Source organism: Hyla sarda, chromosome 4, assembly GCF_029499605.1.
Source record: "Hyla sarda isolate aHylSar1 chromosome 4, aHylSar1.hap1, whole genome shotgun sequence".
NCBI lineage: Eukaryota > Metazoa > Chordata > Amphibia > Anura > Hylidae > Hyla > Hyla sarda.
The window spans coordinates 54,782,952-54,809,661 of NC_079192.1; the positions used below are offsets into that span (position 1 = coordinate 54,782,952).

Below are 26,710 nucleotides of genomic sequence, written 5' to 3' on the forward strand. Positions count from 1 at the left end.
AGCATTAGGTACGACTTGCAGTCTGCTCCCCAGTCACCTCCAGTGTGGGTTAAGCACACATACAATGGGAGAGGGGAGACAGGCTATAAGCCCCACTCTGGTTGGTTCATATACAGTGGTCCCTCAACATACGATGGTAATCCGTTCCAAATGGACCATCGTTTGTTGAAACCATCGCATGTTGAGGGATCCGTGCAATGTAAAGTATAGGACAGTGGTCTACAACCTGCGGACCTCCAGATGTTGCAAAACTACAACACCCAGCATGCCCGGACAGCCGTTGGCTGTCCGGGCATGCTGGGAGTTGTAGTTTTGCAACATCTGGAGGTCCGCAGGTTAAAGACCACTGTTAGAGGAAGTTGTACTCACCTGTCCCCGCCGCTCCGGACCGTCACCGCTCGTCACCGCTGCCCTGGATGTCGTCTTCCATCGCTGTTTCCGCGTCCCCGAGGTGTCCCCGATGCTCCGGCAAGGCCTCTGCTTCCCCGGCATCCTCGCTCTCCGTCGCCGCCATCACGTCGCTACGCACGCTGCTCCTATTGGATGACGGGACGGCGTGTGCAGCGACGTGATGACGACGATGGAGAGCGCCGACGATGCAGGAGATCCCGAAGAGGACGCGCCGGAGCCCCGAGGACAGGTAAGTGATCGTCAGCGGACCACACGGGGCACTGTAAACGGCTATCCGGTGGCAGCTGAAGCAGTCTGCGCTGCCGGATAGCCGTTTATGCGATGGCCCCGACATACAAAAGCATCGTATGTCGATGCTGCCTTCAGCATGCGATGGCCTCTGAGAGGCCATCGCATGTTGAAATTATCGTATGTTGGGACCATCGTAGGTCAGGGGGTCACTGTATAGCCGGCCTCACAGTTGAAACCTTAATGCTACCTAATAAGATGAAAGGGTGCATTAGTATGCGCCTTGGGGAAAAAAACACGGCGACTTTTGATATGAATGTGGTTATAGCAGGCAAATCTCAACCCCCAGTGCAGTTGTGCACCTTCGTTGGGGCGGAGGACCTGCACTTGTGGTCCATTGCTTTGGGCGATCCCCAGCATAATACGCATACAATGGAGGATGCCTGCAATCTGTCACAAGTCCACAGTGGCATCCTACACCAGATAAATGTGTATGTGGGTGCGTAGTACATGGTTTAAACATTAAATAATTACATTATCCTGCCCTGATCTTCTAAAGCATCATCTGGTCTTGATGTCTTGAGTTGGCAGGGCCTGGAATCCAAGGTCCTTTTCTTCAATCCTCTCTGTATACAGAACAAAAGGATCTAGAATGCTGAAATCCAACTTGCCCATCTAGTCTCTCCCCTGATATCTGCCTGGGTGAGTGGAGAAGCTACCCTACATATTAGATTTCAGCGGGATTAATGGACTTTAACCTCTTCAGGACGCTGGGCGTATGCATACGCCCTGCATCCCGAGTCCTTAAGGACGTAGGGCGTATGCATACGCCTGTGGGAATTCCGGTCCCCGCCGCTAGCCGGTTGGGGACCGGGCGGGATGCCTGCTGAAATCATTCAGCAGGCATCCCGGTACATCGCCGAGGGGGGTCCTGAGACCCCCCCATGTCGGCGATCGCAGAAAATCGCATGTCAATTCAGACATGTGATTTTCTGCTATTCCGGACTGATCGGATCTCTGGTGACCCGATCACCTGGAAAATAGGGATGATCGGAGCTGTCAGTGACAGTCCTGATCATCCTGAGGGATAGGAGCAAGGTCGCAGTGCTGCGATCTCCTCTTATCCCCTGACATTGGTCAGAACTGTTTCTGACCAATGGCAGCGCAGGACAGTGGGTTGCCATGGCAACCTCTGTCCTGCCCACCCCTGGATGTCATGGGGAACGTGTGGAGTAGATGGAGGCCGGTACCTGTAGGAGTAGATGCATGGGGACAGGAGCAGGTAGGGAAACAACGGTGGTGGTGGGGGGGGGGGGGGTGAATGAAGGGGGCAGTAAGCGATGTTTACTGCTGCCCTTCCTAGTGGGTGCCAAACTGCAACTCCCAGCATGCCCAGACAGCCAAAGACTGTCTTGGCATGCTGGGAGTTGTAGTTTTGCAACATCTGGAGGGTCACAGTTTGGAGACCACTGTTACAATGGTGCCCAAACGGTAGCCCTCCAGATGTTGCCAAACTACAACTCTCAGCATGCCCAGACTGCCCAGGTTCTGTAACATCTGTCCCTTCAGATTTTGCAATTTTCATGACATTTTTGAAAATTGCTGTTCTACTTTGAAGCCCTCTAATTTTCTCCAAAAGTAAAAATATGTCCATTTTATGATGCCAACATAAAGTGGACATATTGTATTTGTGAATCAATATAAAAGTTATTTGGAATATCAAATTCCCTTAGAAGTAGAGAGCTTCAAAGTTAGAAAAATGCAAAATTTTCCAAATTTTCATGAAATTTGGGGATTTTTCACCAAAAAAGGATGCAAGTAACGCCAAAAATTTACCACCACAATAAAGTAGAATGTGTCACGAAAAAACAATCTCAGAATCAGAATATTCGGTAAAAGCGTTTTCGATTTATTAATGCGTAAAGCATTAAAAAGGGCTGCGTCCTTAAGGGGTTAATCTGATGTGTATGCCCAACAATAGAAGCATGTACATCGACAGCACCTGGCGTACATAGAGCTCTGTAGTGCCATCCGCAGACACTCCATACACCTTCCTGCATGCGGCCTTAGATACAAGAATCAGAGTAAAGGGACAGAAGGAAAGGTCACATGTTCCCTTTTATAGCAGTACACACAGTGGTTGATCTACAGCCATTGTCATATGTCCAGAACAAGAAGGAACTATTGTTAGGCTCAGTTCACATCTGCATTGGAGGCTCTGTCCCAGATTCCACCACATCTAATGGAAAAAAAAATAGCACTATATATTTTTTTCTGTAAAACGACAAACATCATGATGAAACACATTGGACCCTATTATCATTGGGGTCCTTCAGACACAGTAGATGTCCGTCAACAGAACAGAAAAATAAATATTAGAACAGATTTAAGCAGAGCCTTTCAGGGGATATTCTGCAGTTCTCATACATTTACCCCATAGCTGGAATTTAGTGAAGTTGTCTACGCTAGGCTGGGTTCACACCACGTTTTTCAAATATGGTAACCGTATACGATTTTCCGCAAAAAAACGTATCCGACCGTATCCGAAACCGTATGCATAGAGAATGCATTGTAAACCGTATTCCAAATGTTGTGTACGGTTGCATCCGTTTTGCCTCGGATACGGTTTTGCCGATTTTTCAACCGTAGGCAAAAACGCTGTCGACCACGTTTTTGCCTCCGGTTGGAAAACCGTATGCGAACCGTATGCGGTTCTTTTAACATTGTTGTCTATGAGAACCGTACACAGAATTTCAGAATACGATTGCACACGGTTTTTCTAATCCGTTTTTGGAGTTGACACATTCCCTGGTTGGACTTGATGGACGTATGTCTTTTTTCAACCATACTAACTATGTAACTATGTAACATGCGCAGATTGGAATTTCAATAGCACAATAGTAACTTTATTAAATTGCTGGAAAACTAATTCCAACAAAATAGCAAAACCGTTGGCAAAAACTGATGCAAACAGATAGAACCGTATGGGGAAAAACCGTATACGCTTTAATTTGGAGTCATACAGTTGTATATGGTTGCATACGGTTTTTGCCATACGCATAAGGTTAACCGTATTTGAAAAACGTGGTGTGAACCCAGCCTTACACTCTCCTATATTTATTAAGGGATCTAAGGGCGGCTCCACTACTATTACACAGTGATATACACAAATGACAGCTCCTCCACAGCAAGACATTTATTTTGCCATAATCTCCTTATACTGACTGCAAAGTTACCATCGGTTCAACAAACTGTACATACATCAATAGTACAAGTGAATATAAGAAATGTATCTTATCAGATAAAAATGTCTCTTTCTCATACTTCTGCCCTGCCCTCCCCTTTCACCTAAACTCATCATTCATGCTGAAAAACTGATTCAACCCATCCAAAGAAGCAAGATGGACTAGCAGCTCACTGAGGGATCAGTTTACATGCTTCCCATACAAGTCTATGCAGGAAGGGAGGTGGTGTGGCTATAGAGAGCCATATGCAGACAAAGACTGCAGAGAAAAAATAGGAGCTTATAGTGTGTATTAAATCTCATCTTAGTGCATGATTAATAACTTACACTGCTCACTCCTGCTCTATAATGCCCTCCATGCTGCTGCTTATGAGGCTGAGATATAGAGAAGCTGGATTCCCTATTCTTTTGGTGTGCAGTGAAGTGTGAGACTCTACCCATTAGCTTAGGGACAACTGAAAATTAGAGATGCCGCCTGCAGACGGGAAAACTAGAGGAAAATGTCCTATACAAGTTATATGGTAGCCAGAAATAGTGCTACTCCTCATTAGTGTTTGCGCGAATATTCGCATTTTTGAATTTTTATCACGAATATCGCAAATTCGCGAATATTGCAAATGTATTTGCTATTACGAATATTCACTTTTTCCCCGCATATTCGCATGTGAGCCAATTAGAATGATGCAAATACACTTGTCAGAGGTTATGAACAACATCCCAACAACCAATAGTAAAGTTGCCCATCCTCTCGTTGTTTTCTTCCTCGAATATGCGAATATAACAAATACGCAAAATTCACGAATATAGGACGAATATTCGTCTATATATTTGCAAAATATGGCGAATTTGAATATGAGCAATGCCGCTCATCACTACTCGTCATGTAAACACACCACAGCTTATTCAAAAAGGTTTCCTGAATCAAGAGAGGAGCTTCAAGTTGGACATATTTAGGTCAACAGCAACGTCTCCTGACCTCTCCAAACATACGAACCTTTGGCTATGCAGAACATTGACTTTAATGGGGTCCGTCTGGTTTTTGTTTACTCAGCAGTATTTGGCTGCTTGCAGTCATACTCTGCTTAAAAAACAGAATGTGTGACATAGCCCCCCGAATGGGGTTCTGACGCAGATAGGAACCGAACCTTAGCCAAGTGACAGCTCCACTAAACGAGATCTCCTTGTGCCTCCATATGTGCCATGTGAATGAGGCTTTGGGCCTACTTCTCACCTCTATAATAAAGCATTCATGTCACATCACTAATAGGTGCTTAATGAAATGTTAGTAGACACAAAACCTCTGCACAAGTTTCCTCCTCTCTTCTCGCTTCTATGCCTGACACATTTTCTTTGTCTTGTATGCAATGTATTACATCTTATCAGCAATGTTCCTATCTTAATTGAGCGAGATATGGAGTAAAAACTCAAAACATTCTATGTAAGACAAAACCGAACCTAATATACCCCATCCCCAAACTCCACCCTAATAATATAGGATTATATACGTCAAATTTAATAAAAGATAATAAGGACTGATTCAGCAAAGGGGAGATCTGTGTTCTGTGATCTATTTACTAGGCATAAATCCCATTCGGGGGAAGGGATAGGCTTTGTCAGCTTGTGGACAAACATCTCAGTGGAAAAATCAAACTCATTAATTCCCTATCTTAAAGTTCAATTTATCTAGGGACGTCCGGCAGGGTGCGAAGGCTGCGGGGAGCGGCCAATCGTTGGCCATCACCCATTACCTCGGCCAATAACTACATGGAATGACAAAGGGGGGGGGGGAGGTGAGTCAATGCGAAATATAACTCACCTGAATAGTACCAATCAATTGGTTAGCAGGGCTAGAAGAAGTTGTTGGGACTAGATAGCAGGGAATAAGATTTTACCATCAGGGAGAAGACTAATAGACCAAAAAGAAGGGAACAAAAAGTGCCGGGGAGTGGAGGTATAGAAGAAGGAACTTAGAGATTCAGCTGTATTACTGGGGAACTTCTGGAATAAGATGTGAGACAGCTACATCTCGCAGATACGAAAGCTGAGCTTGGGGGAATCTAGGTGAAGAAATCGAAAGAAGGGAGAGGGAACAAAGGAAATGGTGATTGGAAAAGGAGTGAGATGAAGTGGAAGAGAATTGGGGGAGAGAACAAGACGGAGGTGGGAAGAAAAAAGAGAGCGCACTGAAGGAGCGAGAAAGTGAGAAATGAGAGTTTGAAAGAGACAGTGACGAAGTGAGAGATAGTGAGGAACACACAGCCGGGCAGGGAGAGAGAACAAGGTGAGACGGAGAACCGGTGGGATTACAGAGAGGGAGAGTGTAGAAGAGGGAGCAAAGAAGAAGAGAAGAAGAAGAAGAAGAGTGCAACTAAGAGCAGGTGACAATACATTACCATAGAGTAGTCATTCTAGAGGTAAGGAAGGGGAAATGAGACAGTAGATTAGAAGTCCTGAAAGTAGACCTTCTGGGAGGTTTAGCCGCCTGACTCACAGCTGATAACACTTGATTCAACTGACAATTTAGGAGAGAGTTCGACCCCCATTTCATGGGTTTGACCCATGCTGGAAATTTCTCCAGCAGTTTTGCTGGTATCATATTAGGAGAGCAGCTGAACTAAACCTATTTAGGAACATGGAGACCCATCATCCAGGAGCTTTTATGTTGCCACCTTATTCTGAAATTAAAGCCCCTCCTGGTTGCCAATTTTCTGCCCACACAACTTTTCACAAGCTGAGCAGCACTGTACTGGGATGCCATCTGCCTTCCGGTACCCCACACGGCATCTCAGACATTCTCAGCCGACCACTACCAGGTCCACATGGTGGGATGCTGCCAGCCTACCCCTCAGTGCCAGGATATGGAAGAGCATCGGCTACCAGTGGTTGTTTCAGTGAGCAAGGGAGCGTTATGACCAAGAGCGGAAGCCCGTATAGCAACCAGGACCAAAGCAGCTGGATGGACATTGGGCAGGAATGGAGAACGAGCAATAGGACACTCGGTAATGGTGAGTAATCTGGAAACCTAAGGGGATGAAACAAGCAGAGCAATGCATAATAGAAGTATACTAGTATTAATGCCTAATAGGAAAAACTAAGGTGTGTCTACAGGTAGCCCCAAAATCCACTCACAGGGGTCCAGGAAGTTGAGATATGGAGGTTTCTATGTAAGGTCTTCACAATAGATAGCAAAATCACCTTTAACTCCATTTTTTTAAAAATTTTTATAAAAGTGTGGTGACCCATGGAAACAAATCTCCACCGTCCAGTCTCCCTGACCCCAGACTGTGACATGGGGAGAACATTTGGGTTTTTAGTGGAGGCTCAGAAACATTGACATATTCAGGAACAACCCAAAAATGTAATTTCCAAATATAATGAATGTTAGAGGTACAGAATTAATGTACAAACATATTGGGAAATACCATAGTTTTAGTGGGATCTGCTGAAGATAAATGGGTATATAGTAGCTGCCATGCCTTGGAGTTGGGTTTAAATCAGCCAAATTAGATTTGGATAATGTATTTATTAAGGTGAAATCACTAGGATGTCACAACTAGAGATGACACGTCTGTCTATACAGAGTTTGTATTGTTTTTTATGACTTGTGATACTGAGTTCTCTAGATCAATGGAATACATCTAAACTAATACGGATTTCTACTGGAATATTGACTATTTTGGGTTGACCCGTCCAGCACTGGATATGTGAAGCTTACCGTATAGCCGTATGCCGTAAATATGTCCAAACCATATGTGATTTCTGATAAAGAGCGGCAATGGGGTATAGACTACTGTCCTCCTGTGACAAAGCTGGGATCACATATATGTAACGCTTACATGTGTCTTACGGAAGCATATTGCCTACATTTGTGAGTCTTTGATCCCTTTGGGCTTAGACCTCTTCATACTTGATCAAGACATATAGCAAAAGGTCTGTATGATGTCACAAGTTGATGTTAAACCATATAGCCCCCCATATTTTGGTCCTAATGGTGACCTCAATCTATAAGGTAGCCTTGTGCACCCCTAATACTTCTCCCTGACGTGCTAGAATTTGCCTTATTATCTGATTTCAGGTCACACAATGAACACGGACATGTCCACAAGAAAGAAGCATACCCGTCCTACTTTCACCGGACACCAGATCTTTGCCTTGGAGAAGACATTTGAGCAAACAAAGTATCTTGCAGGACCAGAAAGGGCAAGACTGGCATTTAGCCTTGGCATGAGCGAGTCCCAAGTTAAGGTGAGTTCTTCTATGCGTCATCAGATCTATTACTTATTATAACCATGATTGTAGAAAGACAAGGCTTATAAATATTCTATATACCCCAAGTGGCCAGATCCCTGAAAAACATATCAGATAGATAGATAGATATGAGATAGATAGATATATAGATAGATAGATAGATAGATATGAGATAGATAGATACTAGATAGATATGAGATAGATAGATAGATATGAGATAGATATATATATATATATAGATAGATAGATAGATACTAGATAGATATGAGATAGATAGATAGATAGATAGATATGAGAAAGATAGATAGATATGAGATAGATATGATAGATAGATAGGAGATAGATAGATATATAGATAGATAGATAGATATTAGATAGATAGATAGGAGATAGATAGATAGATAGATAGATAGATATTAGATAGATAGATAGATATGAGATAGATAGATAGATAGATATGAGATAGATAGATACTAGATAGATATGAGATAGATAGATAGATATGAGATAGATAGATATATAGATAGATAGATAGATAGATAGATAGATACTAGATAGATATGAGATAGATAGATAGATATGAGATAGATAGATATGAGATAGATAGATATGAGAAAGATAGATAGATATGAGATAGATAGATATGATAGATAGATAGATAGGAGATAGATAGATATATAGATAGATAGATATTAGATAGATAGATAGATAGATAGGAGATAGATAGATATTAGATAGATAGATAGATAGGAGATAGATAGATATTAGATAGATAGATATTAGATAGATAGATAGATAGATAGATAGATAGATAGATAGATAGATAGGAGATAGATAGATATGAGATAGATAGATAGATAGATAGATAGATAGATAGATAGATAGGAGATAGATAGATAGATATGAGATAGATAGATAAATATGAGATAGATAGATATGAGATAGATAGATAGATATGATATAGATAGATAGATAGAAGATAGATATGAGATAGATAGATAGAAGATACATATGAGATAGATAGATAGATAGATATGATATAGATAGATAGATATGAGATAGATAGATATGAGATAGATAAGAGATAGATAGATAAGAGATAGATAGATAAGAGATAGATAGATATGAGATAGATAGATAGATAAGAGATAGATAGATAGATAGATAGATAGATATGAGATAGATAGATATGAGATAGATATGAGATAGATATGAGATAGATATGATATGAGATAAATAGATATGAACTAGATAGATAGATATGAGATAGATAGATAGAAGAAAGATATGAGATAGATAGATATGAGATAGATAGATATGAGAGATAGATAGATAAGAGATAGATAGATATGAGATAGATAGATAGATATGAGATAGATGTGAGATAGATAGATATGAGCTAGATAGATAGATAGATATGAGCTAGATAGATAGATATATATGAGATAGATAGATAAATAGAGATAGATAGATATGAGATAGATGGATAGATATGAGATAGATAGATAAGAGATAGATAGATATATATGAGATAGATAGATATGAGAGATAGATAGATAGATAGATTGAGATAGATAGATAGATATGAGATAGATATGAGGTAGATAGATAGATAGTTAGATAGATAGATATGAGATAGATAGAGATAAATAGATATGACTTGATAGATAAAATAACATTTATTACTTTTCTCAGGTCTGGTTTCAGAATCGTCGCACTAAGTGGCGTAAGAAGAGCACTGCAGACCCCTCAGGACCCCCTTCCCTTGGTTCTCGGGCCCCTGGAGACCTCACACCCTCTGAGAATGAGGACGATGAATATACTAAACCCCTGGATCCTGACTCTGATGATGAGAAGATTCGCCTGCTACTGAGGAAGCACCGGGCAGCGTTCTCTGTCCTCAGCCTGGCCCCTCACAATCTGTGACTGAATAGACAAAAAGGACTTCACCCCCCCGGAGATATCTGTATGGTCCATGTCCTAGACAAGGAACCCCATGCACTGCGTCATGCATGTTCTGGAACACACTGGAAATCAATCCCCATTCTCCAATGTCACCCAAACCATGGACAATGTCATTTATTGTAAAAGAGTCCATGGAAAGATGGGTGTTCAGCCGGTCAGATACACTATGGTGACCAGTGTGCCAAAAACTCTCATGACTGGAAAAGATTTGCCAAAATCCCTACAGCTTTCTGACTGCGGCCCCGAAATCTCCACAACCCGGACTTGCTGCATTGCGGTCGTCATGAATACAGATTTTGCTGCATTCTTAAACCCGTATTTATCAGCTTCTATAAAGAATATCCCTACAGTATATGACAGAGGAACGCTATATATATTGTGACCAGGTAGAAGAGGCACTTGGGTTCTATAGGATTAAAGATATGGCTGCTTTCTTTCTAAAACAGTGACACTTCTGTCGCAATACCAGATACAACCTGGGGGCGGATGTGGCGCTGTTTTAGGAAGAAAGAAGCCATCCTGTAAAACTTCTATAATAATAATAATAAAGACTGAGCCCCTCTCTATGACTACTAGTAGGGGACTCTTATAATCATCTTCTAAAGTAATATTTACCGCTGTCACATGACTGATGATGAATGGGGTAATACCTGTAAAAACACAATGTATCCAATATGATCATTAAAAGTGCACAAGTTCTATTGTTTTGGTGTTTGGAAATTTAAAGGGTTTAGAAAAAAAACAAAAAAAACATGGCTGCTTTCTACCCAAAACAATGTCATGAATTGTCTGGCATTGCTGCTTTTGCTCTATTGAAGTGAATACAGTGCAAGTTGCAATACCAGACACAACCTGGGAACAGGAGTGGAGCTGTTTTAGAAGAATGGTGTTTTAGCTATTTTTTTTAATGTTGTTCTACCCCTAGAGGAATGAGGTACGCCTCTTATTGGGATGACTGCTACTAATCCAGTAGTACTAATAGTACTAAACCACATACCCCAGCACATGGCTTTGCCCCCCTGTCCTATAGGATTATCAATGGATACTAAAGAGGTGTTCATAGAGCCTTATGTCAAACATGGAGCTGAATGAATGACACAATGTTTAATAAAGACTATGCAGGATACGGCAGAAGATTAATTACAGAAGATTAGTAATAACCTCCTTGATTGAATAAACAATAAAATCCTGAGACCCCACATATCACAAGAGTCCAAGAAGCTGAGATATTGGGACCCTTTGTGCAGGGTCCTTTCAATATAGAGCTGCTTTAGTTGTACCTACATGGAAGGAACAATATAGTCCCTGGTATGTTTTTTTTTCTTCTTAACTATAAGAGGTCTTACGTGGAATCATTTTTGGTTTAGTTTGGTAAAAATGTAGGTAACTGTTAAAAAATAAATAAACACATTAAAATGGGCACTGTCAGATCCAAAAACTTTTTATATCTTGTTGCTGATCAAAATTAAAAGCCCTTTTGTAATATAGTTGTTTGATTTTTTTTTTTAAATATTTAATAAAGTTAACAGCCCCTGAAAATCCCACCACTAGAGGTCCCTATACCTACTGGGACACTAACCAGTCCTGCAGCAGCATCAGGCTTGTCCATGAGTCATAGACAAGAGATGACTCATGGACAATAGATAAATCACCTCCCACTTCCCCTGAGAGGATTTCTAACACTGTGAGCTAATGAAAAGAGGGATTTTTATAATAAATATAGGGGATAGAGGCATAAAAATTGCATGTACATCGTCAGGATTAGGTACAGGGTAACATATTATTGATTTTGAGGTATACTTTAAATTTGTGAAAATTTATTTGTAGTATCAAACCATTATTGTACTAAACTTTAAAAAAAACTCTCTTTGTTTCTGGACCCTTAAACAGCTTCTCAATGTCTCATTTTTGTGGGAATAAAGGAAAAGTTGGCATTGGTGGTCAGTTCGGTTACATGGTAATTTTCATGTTTTGAGTGGTATTAGACCTTTGACTATCTAAGGACTTCCCACCAATAATAGGGTATCTGTTGGGACCATCAGAGATCAGCTGGAATCTGTGAGGGAACTAAGTGCTCGGTTTCCCAACAGCACCTCCGCAGGAGAAATGAGGTATCACATGGAATTTTTTTTTTTTAAAACACCCTTTGAAATAAAAATGGAATGGCATGTCTCATTGTATTATTTGTCATTATATACCACGACCTGCTTCAGAGTCTCTGGTCTGGCAGCACAACGTGAAAAAGAATTTTGCCAGGGTGACTGGTATAAGGTGCCACGAGTGGTGTTTCTGCCCAAGAGAGGTTGGTATTCATTTTGCTATGGGTTACGGTGTAAGGGTTAACAGTTTCTGGGCCGTACATTCTCATCTATCTGCACAGCCTGTTGTGCTCGATGTGGAAGAGCGGCAGGCGGCCGCACAGTGGCACGAGGCCAGACGCAGAGTCATCAGGGGCCAGCAAGCTCTCAGACAGTCCTCGTCCAAGCACTGGAAAATAAGATTTTCTAAGGCAATGTCTACAACGGGTATATGCTATATGCATTATAAAAAGACACCGAAGAGAAGAAGCAGCATACCCAGGTAGTGGTGCATTGAGTCTTTATGACCTTGCCGAGAAATTACATCACTCCTGGCGCCCTCAGTAGACATGGTCAGGTTTTTCTAGCATAAGAAGCATATATGTAAGAAATAAAGCATAGAGGGGGTCCATCTATAACCTGATCACCATGTAGGACCTCAAGTATATAACACCTGCTTGCAGCCAGAGTCCCTGTATTCTTTTTAACCAAGTTGTGGCATCTCTAACCCAGAACATGGGCATTTGGAAATTCAACTCATACTTTCATAGGTGTTAGCTTAGTAGTGGTAGGTGGAGGGTGATAACCCTTTTTACAAGGGATAGACAGGGGTTAGTGGGGCAACATGTTCTAGACCCTTATGTGATGCATTATAGCAGTGCTTCCTAAACAGTGTGTCTCCAGCTGTTGCAAAACTACAACTCCCAGCATGCCCGGACAGCCTTCGGCTGTCCGGGCATGCTGGGAGTTGTAGTTTTGCAACATCTGGAGACTCAGTGTTTGGAAAACACTCCATTATAGACCATTTGCCAGGGATACATACATAGTAGGAAATAAAATTATAAATGGGCGTGTATATATTCTTTATGGGGGGGAAGGGTAAGCATCCGAATCATTTTCAAGGAACCCCATTCTGACATTGCTGCCATCATACAGTCTATTGCAGTGTTTCCAAAGCAGGGTGCCTCCAGCTGTCGCAAAACTACAACTCCCAGCATGAAGCAATGATGGCAGCAATGTCAGCAACTATCCTTTATAAAAAGGGGTATCATCATCCACCTACCAACGGCTGTCCGGGCATGCTGGGAGTTGTAGTTTTGCAACAGCTGGAGACCCAGTGTTTGGAAAACACTCCATTATAGACCATTTTCCAGGGGTACATACATAGTAGGAAATAAAATTATAAATGGGCGTGTGTATATTCTTTATGGGGGGGAAGGGTAAGCATCCGAATCATTTTCAAGGAACCCCATTCTGACATTGCTGCCATCATACAGTCTATTGCAGTGTTTCCAAAGCAGGGTGCCTCCAGCTGTTGCAAAACTACAACTCCCAGCATGCCCAGACAGCCGTTGGCTGTCCGGGCATGCTGGGAGTTGTAGTTTTGCAACAGCTGGAGACCCAGTGTTTGGAAAACACTCCATTATAGGCCATTTGCCAGGGGTACGTACATAGAGGTACTCTAATAACAATTATTATTGTTGAGGCCCAGTTGGTAGGCCCGAAACGCGTCACCACTGTCTACTATGTCCTTGTACTGAGGTGATATTCTGCAATAAATTGCTCCGTTCCGTATCTATCTGCGCTGGACATTCCATTCTTTATCGTCTACAAACAATAATAAATATATTTAAAAAAAATATTTAAAAAAAGAATTTAAAAAATCAGTTTTACTGAGGATATGTACATGAACGTTCTTCTCCTGACATACTGTCGCTGCAGTCCATATATCAAAAGCAGAGAGAGAGAGTTATTATGAGATAACGCGCACCCCGCCGAAATAAAAGTGTCACGTAATCTTCTCTACTTCCTCTCTACATGCGACTAAAGCCTTATAAATCGAATGTTATAATCTCCCAGCATCCCATGCATAGACACATGTGTAGTCTGGTACTAAGAGAGTGCGTCCATACAGCTTCCATAGATGCAAAGTGTGTGGAAAATCCTACATGTAAGTAGGGCCATAGAGCTCATGCAGATCATCTCAACTTGGCAGGTGGTTCAAAGGCTTTAAAGGGGTACTCCGGTGAAAACCATTTTTCTTTTAAATCAACTGGTGCCAGAAAGTTAAACATATTTGTAAATTACTTCTATTAAAAAATCTTAATCCTTCCAGTACTTATTAGCTGCTGAATGCTACAGAGGAAATTCCTTTCTTTTTGGAACACTGATGACATCACGAACACAGTGCTCTCTGCTGACATCTCTGTCCATTTTAGCAACCGTGCATAGCAGATGTATGCTAAGGGCAGCATGGTGGCTCAGTGGTTAGCACTGCTGCCTTGCAGTGCTGGGGACTTGGGTTCAAATCCCACTAAGGACAACAATAAATAAAGAGTTGTTATTATTATAATGACGTCAGCAAAGAGCACTGTGGTCGTGATGTCACGACCACAGTGCTCTTTGCTGACGTCATTATAATAATAATAATAATAATAACTCTTTATTTATTGTTTATTGAGAGAATTCCAAAAAGAAAAGAATTTCCTCTGTAGTATTCAGCAGCTAATAAGTACAGGAAGGATTAAGATTTTTTTAATAGAAGTAATTTACAAATATGTTTAACTTTCTGGCACCAGTTGATTTAAAAGAAAAAAGGTTTTCACCGGAGTACCCCTTTAATGTAAAACAACACACAACAGCCTGCAGACCTGCTACAACTATACCGGTCGACATAAAGGGGGACTCCGCTGGAAAACATTTCTTTTTAAATCAGATGGTGCCAGAAAGTTAAACAGATTTGTAAATTACTTCTTTTTAAAAAAAATCTTAATCCTTCCAGTACTTATCAGCTGCTGTATGCTCCAGAGGAAGTTGTGTATTTCTTTCCAGTCTGACCACAGTGCTCTCTGCTGACACCTCTGTCCATTTTAGGAACTGTCCAGAGTAGGAGCAATTCCCCATAGCAAACCTATCCTGCCCTGGACAGTTCCTAAAATGGACAGAGGTGTCAGCAGAGAGCACTGTGGTCAGACAGAAAGGAAATTCAAAAAGAAAAGAACTTCTTGTGGAACATACAGCAGCAAGTACTGGAAGGATTAAGATTTTCTAATAGAAGTAATTTAATTTTTTTTTTTACTTTCAAGCACCAGTTGATTTAAAAAAAAAAAAAAAAAAAAAAAGTGTTTTTCAGTGGAGTACCCCTTTAAGTTACCTTTAAACATTTTTCCTAAATTCCTCAGATCTTTAACATGTTCTAAAATCTGTGATTCGACATTAAAAGTGTATTTTTTTATATTTTTTTTATTGTTTTTATTGTTTCAGAAACAGCAATACTTTTGTCCACAGGCTATGTTTGGTATTGCAGCTTAGCCCCATTCTGGTAAAACATACTATCGCCAGGAGAGGCGCCAGTCTCAACTGGGGGTATGAGGTAGAAAAAGTATCTAAAGTACTACCCCAAACAATACACCTGCCCATGAATGCTCCTACGCTTCACAGTATTTCATTTTTGTGAAAAAGAAGTTGGTTCTCCAGAGTTGTGGTTCATCCTTTAAAGGGCTACTCCGCCCCTAGACATCTTATCCCCTATCCAAAGGATAGGGGATAAGATGTCAAATCGCCGCGGTGCATGTCAAATCGCCCCGGGATCCCCGCTGCGGCACCGCGCTATCATTACAGCACAGAGCGAGTTCGCTCTGCACGTAATGATGGGCAGTACAGGGGCCGGAGCATCGTTACGTCACGGCTCCGCCCCTCATGATGTCATGAGGGGCGGCGCCATGACGTCACGCTGCTCCGTCCCCCGTATCGCCCATCATTACGTACAGAGCGAACTCTCTCTGTGCAGTAATGATAGCGCGGTGCCGCAGCAGCGATCCCCGGGGTCCCCAGCAGCAGGACCGCGGCGATCTGACATCTTATCCCCTATCCTTTGGATAGGGGGATAAGGTGTCTAGGGGCGGAGTACCCCTTTAACTGGACACAGGAATTAAAGGGGTTATCCAGAAAAAAACTTTTTTATATATATCAACTGGTTCCAGAAAGTTAAACAGATTTGTAAAAAAAATCTTAATTCTTTCAGTACTTATGAGCTTCTAAAGTTAAGGTTGTTCTTTTCTATCTAAATGCTCTCTGATGACATCTTTCTCGGGAAACGCCCAGTTTAGAAGCAAATCCCCATAGCAAACCTCTTCTAAACTGGGCGTTTCCCGAGACAGGTGTCATCAGACAGCACTTAGACAGAAAAGAACAACCTTAACTTCAGAAGCTCATAAGTACTGAAAGGATTAAGATTTTTTAATAGAAGTAATTTACAAATCTGTTTAACTTTCTGGAACCAGTTGATATATATATATATATATATATATAAAAGTTTTTCCCTGGAATACCCCTTTAAGTTACAACGATTGTCGGCCATTTTGAAGCACTTTATCACTCCCTCTAGACAGCTGCATAGCAAGAGACTCTATAAATGGAGGGTGACACGTCCAGGTCACCATGCTCTTATACTATGGCAGTGTCATTCACCACACAATAGAACAGTCTGATAGATTGATATTCCGCACCAGTACTGCCAGTGTATGCTGCCGGTATAGTAGAATACTAAAACTAAATAAAAGAGCGCTCCATAGCGTAAAACCAGCCAGTGTAAGGTTCAAATAATGGATTAGAGAAACCCTTACCAGAGGCGGTTGTGTAAACTCACACACTACAATGGTCGGCGTGAGTGAGTGTTAGGTCCGGTCTGCAGCCTCCCCAACCATGCGAACAATACCAGGTGAAAACTTCCAGAAAGCGGTGGGTTTAAGCGGCGCTGGCCAGGAATGGACACGTCAGGTGAGTAGAAAAGGAGTTTATTGGAACAATGCCACGCGTTTCACCGCGTCAGGGTTGAACATACATCACCGTGAATAAAGGACGCGACACCGTGAATAAAGGACGCGACACAATGAGAATAGAAGATTATACAAGATGTGTATTAAATAAAATTAAATAAGTGAAATGGTAATAGTGTCTAGTAAAAAGATCCCTCTTGGAACTGTTATGGCAGTAGGATGATCTGGGATCCATTGGTTGACCTGTTGAGGTAAAGATATGGCAATGTGATGGGGGTGCATACAGTGTTTAATACTTCATATGTATCCTCACCTATACAGGGCAGCACATGTATGAAGGGACTCCTGAGATATGACAGGGGGTTGCCATGTCTGGGGCAGGGTTTGTCAGAATGTACATTTTTCTCTGAATATTCCCTGTATACTGTATTCCTCACCTTATAGTGAGAATAAATAGAGGGAAGGGGTTGTATGCAACAGTGATCTTACATACTATCCCAAACCTAAGACCCCAGACCAGATTGTATAACTCAGACCCCAGACCAGATTCTATAACTCAGACCCCAGACCAGATTCTATAACTCAGACCCCAGACCAGATTCTATAACTCAGACCCCAGACCAGATTCTATAACTCAGACCAGATTCTATAACTCAGACCCCAGACCAGATTCTATAACTCAGACCCCAGACCAGATTCTATAACTCAGACCCCAGACCAGATTCTATAACTCAGACCCCAGACCAGATTCTATAACTCAGACCCCAGACCAGATTCTATAACTCAGACCCCAGACCAGATTCTATAACTCAGACCAGATTCTATAACTCAGACCCCAGACCAGATTCTATAACTCAGACCCCAGACCAGATTCTATAACTCAGACCCCAGACCAGATTCTATAACTCAGACCCCAGACCAGATTCTATAACTCAGACCCCAGACCAGATTCTATAACTCAGACCCCAGACCAGATTCTATAACTCAGACCCCAGACCAGATTCTATAACTCAGACCCCAGACCAGATTCTATAACTCAGACCAGATTCTATAACTCAGACCCCAGACCAGATTCTATAACTCAGACCCCAGACCAGATTCTGTAACTCAGACCCCAGACCAGATTCTATAACTCAGACCCCAGACCAATCTCCATAATTCAGGCCAGTGATTGCTTTATTGAAACCTCTAACAAAACCTCACAACTAAGACCACAGTCCAGACCTCATAATACAGATATTAAAGGAGATCTGTAGTGCAAAATAACTTATCCCCAACCAAAGGATAGGGGATAAGTTATAGATCGCGGGGGGTCCGAGCGCTGGGGCCCCCGGGATCTCCTGGACGGGGCCAAAGCAGTATGCAGGAAAGGGGGCGTTTTGTCCCCGCATGACACGGTGGCTGACACACCCCCTCAATGTACCCCATAGAGATACATGGAGGGGGCGTGTCTGCCGCGGCTTTCTGCTGGGGACGAAACCTTACTTCCTGCAGACTGCCGCGGCCCCCATCCAGGAGATCCCGGGGGACGCCCCACAATCTATAACTTGTCACCTATGCTTTGGACAGGGGAAAAGTTATTTTGCACTGGAATACTCCTTTAAACCAAACTCCACAATTCTGAGGGTCTGAATTATGTCACAGATCATAGCCTCTCTTCAGATGTGGCCTCTCTTCAGCATAGAGGAGTTTGCTCTTTTGTCCATTATGGGGTCTGCCCCACATAATTCAGACCCTGACCAAACCCCAGACAACACCGCATAGGAATTTGGGGCAGACCCCATAATGGACACAAGAGCAAACTCCTCTATGCTGAAGAGAGGCCACATCTGAAGAGAGGCTATGATCTGTAAGGCTAAGTTTCCACTTGTTTTTTTTTCTGGCAGTTTTTGGAATACAGCCACTGCAGTTTTTGAGCCAAAGCCAGAAGTGTATTCAAAAGGAATGGGAAATATAAAGGAAGGACTTTTACTTCTTCTCCCTTATGGATCCACTTCTGACTTTGGCTCAAAAACTGCCAGAAAAAAAACCAAGTGGAAACTTAGCCTTAAACTGGCTGAATAAATATTTGCCTGAAATGTCCTTCAAAAAATTGGGGAGTATCCAAACAAATTCAAGATTTTTACCAACTATGTAAGTAAAATTTGCTCAAATTTACCAATCAAAAACGGTCTGGGTTTTCCTATAAAAACATATGTTTTTGTCCTCAGACAGATTGGTAAATCTGGGCCCATAAATAAGGTACATGAATCTATAAGAAGCCAAGTCTTTACCTGTCAATTTTCCGTCTGGTAGACTGTCTCCATCTCAAAGTAGAGGAACACCGGCTAGACATGACAAGAAAGACCTATCAGTGAGTGGCTATTGTAATATACATCTCCAGGCACCAACATTTCCTCCATGTTACCTTGTGATCCCCCATACAGATATCTCCCCCAATACGCCCATACTGTACAGAGGCTTCTCCATGTTTACCCTGTGGAAGTCAAGAAAAATGAAATGAGGAGATAATAGGGAAAGATGGACACACGAACAGTGGGGACTGGAACTCACATTGTGCAATAAGGCTCTGGCTGGGAGAGACATGAAGACCCGGTCACACCACGCAGGACATCGTGTACCCATAAACTCTGAAGGTTTGCTCACATTTTCACTGAATGGATACCTGGTAGGAAAGGAGGAAAACTCACCAAATATAGCAAATTGCTCATTTATAAAAAAAAAACAAATTAATATTAAGAAAACTTTCTTACGAAGGTGGAAAGGAGATTTGGACCTCAGTCAGTTCATTCAAGAAAGGGATAGGTTCATGGTCAAATCTAAGCAGCTACAAACAAAAGATACCAGAGAAAGATCATCTTATGTACAGATCAATGTGTGCGCCATGAGCGATAGATGGCACCTTTAACATACAGTATATACTCGAGTATAAGCAGAGTTTTTCAGCACGATTTTTCGAGCTGAAAACGCGAGTGAACTCTCCGCCTGTCAATCCCTTTCAGTAGTCTTCAACCTGCGGACCTCCAGATGTTGCAAAACTACAACTCCCAGCATGCCCGGACAGCCATCGGCTGTCCGGGCATGCTAGGAGTTGTAGTTTTGAAACATCTGGGGGTCTGCAGGTTGAAGACCACTGCGGCCTTCGTCATCATCCAGACCCCCCTTTAGTTTTCTACTCACCTTCCCTCGGTGGGAAGGAAGGGTGAGCTGGTCCAGGCCATCTATGCTGCAGGGACCATCCGGTGGGGAGGGTTAGTGGGGCTGTCCATCTTCACCGCTCCGGCCCCGGCATAGTGACGTTGCCTTGACGACGATGCACAGGGATGTCTGTGCACAGCAGACGTCCCTGCGCATGAACGTCACTGTGTGTCATCGTCAGGGCACCGTCACTATGCCGGGGCCGGCCCGGAGTGGAGAAGAGCCCCTCCCCGGTGAAGATGGAAAGCCCGGAACGACTAACCATCCCCACCGGACGGTCCCTGCAGCATAGATGACCCGGACCAGCTCACCCTTCCTTCCCACTGAGGGGAGGTGAGTAGAAAACTAAAGAGGGTCTGGATGATGACGAAGGCCGCAGTGGCCTTCAACCTGCCGACCTCCTGATGTTTCAAAACTACGACTCCCAGCATGCCCGGACCGCCGAAGGCTGTCCGGGCATGCTGGGAGTTGTAGTTTTGCAACATCTGGAGGTCTGCAGGTTGAAGACCACTGAAGGGATTGACAGGCGTTGATGATGAAGGGCGGGGTGATGATGAAGGGCGGGGTGATGATGACGGGGGGGGTGATGATGACGGGGGGGGGGTGATGATGACGGGGGGGGGGTGATGATGACGGGGGTGATGATGACGGGGGGGGGTGATGATGATGGGGGTGATGATGACGGGGGTGATGATGACAGGGTGATGATGTATTTCCCACCCTAGGCTTATAGTCGAGTCAATAACTTTTCCTGGGTTTTTGGGGTGAAATTAGGGGCCTCGGCTTATATTCGGGATGGCTTATACTCGAGTATATACAATATGTGGTCATATCTGTAGGTAGGTTCCTAACCATTTTTACAGTGAAACCATTTTGAGAATGAGCACTATGCATGATGTATTGTGAACTATAAATGTGTCACAAAAAATCTGGTGGCCTTCTCATAGAGGTGGTCTTTTAGAGTGGTTTCACTGTAAAAAAAAAAAGTTAAATGATATTTTTCATAGTATGGATCATGTCTCACCATGTGCTCATTGTCATCCTGAAATACTTTTGAGTTTTGATGTTCAAACCTTTTACATTTCATTAAAAGTTGAACCTGAGGAAAGAAGTGGTGCCGAGTGAGCGATGACAAGAAAACAGACCATGTGCATACAGTACTTAAAGAGATAGATAAATAGATAGATATGAGAGAGATAAATAGATAGATAGATAATAGATAGACATTTTTTGACCAAGAGTGCTCTGCAACCTTCTTTTTTGTATACTTTGTATTTGCCACAGCAGTGTGCACTAGTGTATTACCGTAGGTAGTTGTGCTGGCTATTTTTCTTTTTTTTTTAGATATGATATAGATAGATAAATAGATAGATAGATAAAAAAAAAACAAGGTAACTGCAGCATTCAGAAGTGATGTAAGTAAAGTGTAGCTTTATTCCATTCCAAATAAAGTGTAACGTTTCAGTCGCCCATGCGGCCTTTTTCAAAAGGTTTGAAAAAGGCCGCATGGGTGACTGAAACTTTACACTTTATTTGGAATGGAATAAAGCTACACTTTACTTACATCACTTCTGAATGCTGCAGTTACCTTGTTTTTTTATTTGTTATTTTATATATATCCGTATGGGCTTCAGAAGTTCAGACCTGAGCTATCTCTTGCTGCTTGCACCACCTATTTATGTTATCCGGAAGTGCTGCTCTCCCTGGTCATTTTAGATAGATAGATAGATAGATAGATAGATATGGGATAGATAGATATGAGATAGATAGATAGATAGATAGATAGATATAAGATAGATAGATATGAGATAGATAGATAGATAGATAGATATGAGATAGATAAACATGAGAGATAGATATAGATAGATAGGTAGATAGGTAGATAGATAAGAGATAGATAGATAAATAGATAGATATTAGATAAATAGATAGATATTAGATAGATAGATATATAGATAGATAGATGATAGATATGAGATAGATAGATAGATATAGTAGATATGAGATAGATAGATGAGATAGATATGAGATATATATATATATATATAGATAAACAGATATTAGATAGATAGTAGATATGAGATAGATAGATGAGATAGATATGAGATAGATAGATATGAGATAGATATATATATATAGATAAACAGATATTAGATAGATAGTAGATATGAGATAGATAGATAGATGAGATAGATATGAGATATATATATATATATATATATATATATATATAGATAGATAGATAAACAGATATTAGATAGATAGTAGATATGAGGTAGATCACAGTTGCTGGCTCAGCTAACTCTATTACTATTAGTGAGGGGTGGCATCAGCATGCATGGCCATTTCTCCTAGATATGACTGTAATATGGGTAGGGTAAGGTTTGGGTCCCAGAAGGGGTCTCCACCAACCTTAATCTGGCCCTGGACAGAATGTAAGTAAAGAGAAATTTCTATTGCCCAGTTATTTAGAGAAATAATATTCTACAACCCTACCTCTCCATCCTGTTCATACACAGCAGTGTGCCCGTCTGTGTCACCAGAGGACCAGCCTTGAGCCTGTGGGTAGAGGATTGCATTTAACCCTTAGGACATAGAGTAAAAAAGGCCGCAAAAAAATTATACATCTCAATTGAAGGATCTTCAGACCTGAATGAGACTTTTTAAGTCCAAGCGGAAGTTAAAATCTCCAAATAAGAAAAATGGCGCATTACAGTCATCTTTTAGCCTGGGGAACATAAGAAACAAAAAAGAAACATCAAAAATTTGTCAAGACGCCATAATGCTTCATGTTACTTTTCTTTTGATAACAAGAAACAAGACGTTGTTTGGAATCGGGAAGGAATTTATATTCCCTAAAATGAGGAAAATTGGCTTCAACCTCATGTATATATTTTTTTGCCTTCCTCTGGATCACCTGACATGAGATAGGCCGAACTAGATGGACATATGTATTTTTTTAAGTTTACTTTCAATACACTATAGTAAGAAAAATCACTCTAAATTCGACCAACATGCATGCTCTTCTGCACATCTATAGTTTGGCAGTAATTTGAAACATGTTAAAGGGGTTATCCAGGAAAAAACTTTTTTTTATTTATCAACTGGCTCCAGAAAGTTAAACAGATTTTTAAATTACGTCTATTAAAAAAATCTTAATCCTTTCAGTATTTATGAGCTGCTGAAGTTCAGTTGTTCTTTTCTGTCTAAGTGCTCTCTGATGACACGTGTCTCGGGAGCTGTCCAGAGTAGCAGCAAATCCCCATAGCAAACCTCTTCTACTCTGTGCAGTTCCTGAGACAAGCATAGATGTCAGCAGAGAGCACTGTTTCCAGACAGATAAGAACAACTCAACTTCAGCAGCTGATAGTTATTGGAAGGATTAAGATTTTTTAATAGAGGTCATTTACAAATCTGTTTAACTTTCTGGAGCCAGTTGATCTAAACAAAAAAGTTTTTCCCTGGAATACCCCTTTAAACAACTAAGGATACATTCCAGGACAGACAGGTCCTACATTGGCCTTTAGGTGGTACCTGGTCAGGACATGGTATAAAGCCCTTCTACGGTTGGCGCTGTACACAGATGGTGAGCAGTCACATGACACTAGGTTGGAGGCATCATGGAAGAGGTGAAGGTTCACAAGATCGAACATCCTAAACATAGAAGACAGATTAGTGTGAATGGTCCAACTGCAAATATAGATAATAAAAGAAAATAAAAAGACTGAAGGAAATGGACAAAGCAATGGTTGAAACTGGGCATGTAGCATCAGGGAAACTGATAGTAAGGTGGATATGAGAGGCTGGCGTATAGGTTCTAAACAGGGGTGAAGTCCTGGGGAAAAAAAGTGCAGGAACTCACCCAAGATTTCCACTGAAGGGCAGAATGGGAACTGTGTTCCTGCAGTGGAAAAAGTGCAGGAACGTAGTTCCCAAGCATTCCTGCAGGACTTGAGCCCTGGTTCTAAAGCTATCAAAGGGGGTATCTCAAAATTAAAATGTATCACCTATCTACAATATAGGGAATAAGTATCATCAATGGTGGGGCCACACCAAACATGAAAACAGGGGTCCCCTGTTGGGACTGGGTATAAGTTTTAATCTTGGGATAACCCCTTTAAAATGTGCTTTTCCAGAACTGACACCTCGGGGCAGTGGGGGTCCGATAACTGGAACTCCCACTTCTCATGACAATAGTGGGGTCCCAGTCACTGCTTCCCCATGAAACTGGTTAGAAATACTCCCTCCTTAAAACCTGACCCCTCCTTGAAAATTTGGCCGGGAAGTCAAATACTTTATCTTGTTTTAGAAAAAAAAATTCCAAATATCCTCATAAAATTCTGAGATAATATATGGGCCCCATTTTCAAAACCTTCAACTAAGAAAAAGTGACTATGAAAAGCATCTCTTGCTCTGGAGGACCACATGACATGAAAAGCTCATTGATTTCCAAAAGGACTGTGTAATGCTTCATTTGCCCCGTTGAGGCGCTGTAGGGAGATTAAACACTTACTACTAGCTGTCATTTGGGGTCCCATCAGAAGGAAAGCCTATGATAATTGTGTTTTCAGAGGACCCTCCAAGGATTATACAAAGCAGACAAGCCTGTTAAGTGGATCTACAGCAGTGGTCTCAAACTGTAGCCCTCCAGATGTTGCAAAACTTCAACTCCCAGCATGCCCGGACAGCCGTTGGCTGTCCGGGCATGCTGGGAGTTGAGGTTTTGAAACATCTGGAGGGCCACAGTTTGAGACCACTGATCTACAGTATATAAGCAATATTGTGAGAAACAATATATATATATATATATATATATATATATATATATATACATACATACACACACATATGTATATTAAAGATAAATAGAAAAAAGGAATCATGAGCTCGCAGGTTACAGCAAGCCACAAGTCTGCAGTAGATCAGGCTCGGGGAAGTATTGGGATCAAGGGTTGCTCATTATTGGAGATATGAATCAAAGACAAACAAATTTATCATTGGGATTGTCAGACTAGAGAACAATCAGACTGCGCTGAGCCCTCAGCACGGAAGACCGGGGCTGCTATCACCCGCACGTGTTACACAATCATGTGCCCCAGTCACTGGCACAAAGTTGTTATTAGGAGATTGGGTTGGACTAACCGGTCATTGACTAGCCATCGCGTCCTCATGAATCCCTTGCGAGTCCAGGCAAACTGTGGACAACACAGAAGGTTAAGGAAAGGGTTGTTTGGTTTATACACTGCATTTTCATATACCTTGTTAGAGAATTCTTAGATAAAGGGGTATTCCCATCTCATAGTGATGGATAAGATATGGAATCACAGTGGTGGTGGCGGTGGGGGGTGACTATCCAACCAGTTTCGAGCAGGACGGGGAATTGCACCACAATTTAATTCAAGTGAATGGTGGGGGTTACAGAAGCGGGTTGTAAGAAGTACAGAAAAACAGTCCCAGAGGTTGGAACCCCACCAATCATAAACCGATTGCATATCTTATTAAAAGGGCACTCCACTGAAAAAAAAAAAATTTAAATCAACTGACGCCAGAAATTTAAACAGATTTGTAAATGACTTCTATTTAAAAATCTCAATCCTTCCAGTACTAATCAGCTGCTGTATGCTCCACAAGAAGTTGTTTTCTTTTTGAATTTCTTTTCTGTCTGACCACAGAGCTCTGTGTTCGGAGCAGGATAGGTTTGCTATGGGGATTTGCTCCTACTCTGGACAGTTCCTAAAATGGACAGAGGTGTCAGCAGAGAGCACTGTGGCCGGACCGAAAAAAAAAATTCTAAAAGAAAAAAACTTCCTCTGTAGTATACAGAAGCTGATAAGTACTGGAAGGGTTAGGATTTTTAAATAGAAGTAATTTACAAATCTGTTTAATTTTCTGGCACCAGTTGATTTAAAAAGTGGAGTACCCCTTTAAATAGCTTTTTAAAGGGGTTATCCAGGAAAATAACTTATTTTTATATATATATATATATATATATATATATATATATATATATATCTACTGGCTCCAGAAAGTTAAACAGATTTGTAAATTAGTTCTATTAAAAAATCTTAATCCTTTCAGTACTTATGAGCTTCTGAAGTTGAGTTGTTTTTTTCTGTCTAAGTTCTCTCTGATGACACGTGTCTCGGGAACCGCCCAGTTTAGAAGAGGTTTACTATGGGGATTTGCTTCTAAACTGGGCGTTTCCCGAGACAGGTGTCATCAGAGAGCACTTAGACGGAAAAGAACAACTCAACTTCAGAAGCTCATAAGTACTGAAAGGATTAAGATTTTTTTAATAGAAGTAATTTACAAATCTGTTTAACTTTCTGGAGCCAGTTGAT

General features: G+C 41.6%; 2 protein-coding genes across 4 annotated transcripts in view; one reads left to right on the top strand and one right to left on the bottom strand.

Annotated features, from left to right (window-relative positions):
- The first annotated feature begins 4,441 nt into the window (after positions 1-4,441).
- NKX6-3 (NK6 homeobox 3) lies at positions 4,442-10,500 on the top strand. Its single transcript, XM_056570998.1, has 3 exons — positions 4,442-6,888; positions 7,959-8,128; positions 9,827-10,500. The coding sequence occupies exons 1-3, from the start codon at positions 6,516-6,518 to the stop codon at positions 10,055-10,057; spliced, it is 774 nt and encodes a 257-aa protein (XP_056426973.1). The 5' UTR covers positions 4,442-6,515; the 3' UTR covers positions 10,058-10,500.
- Positions 10,501-17,291: 6,791 nt separating this feature from the next.
- LOC130367944 (inositol polyphosphate-5-phosphatase A-like) overlaps positions 17,292-26,710 on the bottom strand; it is a 56,507-nt gene continuing 47,088 nt past the window's right edge. For all 3 annotated transcript variants that reach the window (XM_056570994.1, XM_056570995.1, XM_056570997.1), the window contains 10 exons: positions 25,512-25,564; positions 23,904-24,023; positions 23,019-23,097; positions 22,866-22,928; positions 21,394-21,468; positions 19,925-19,998; positions 19,725-19,836; positions 19,579-19,647; positions 19,445-19,498; positions 17,292-17,414 (listed from right to left, as the gene is read on the bottom strand). In XM_056570994.1, the coding sequence (XP_056426969.1) occupies positions 19,448-19,498; positions 19,579-19,647; positions 19,725-19,836; positions 19,925-19,998; positions 21,394-21,468; positions 22,866-22,928; positions 23,019-23,097; positions 23,904-24,023; positions 25,512-25,564 (696 nt within the window). In that variant the 3' untranslated portion in view covers positions 17,292-17,414; positions 19,445-19,447. The remainder of the gene's footprint in view (positions 17,415-19,444; positions 19,499-19,578; positions 19,648-19,724; positions 19,837-19,924; positions 19,999-21,393; positions 21,469-22,865; positions 22,929-23,018; positions 23,098-23,903; positions 24,024-25,511; positions 25,565-26,710) is intronic.

Coding starts and splice junctions, on each gene's coding strand:
- NKX6-3 (XM_056570998.1), top strand. CDS start 6,516: ATGGAGACCCATCATCCAGGAGCTTTTATGTTGCCACCTTATTCTGAA. Junction 6,889..7,958: donor CAATAGGACACTCGGTAATG/GTGAGTAATCTG, acceptor ATCTGATTTCAG/GTCACACAATGAACACGGAC. Junction 8,129..9,826: donor TGAGCGAGTCCCAAGTTAAG/GTGAGTTCTTCT, acceptor TACTTTTCTCAG/GTCTGGTTTCAGAATCGTCG.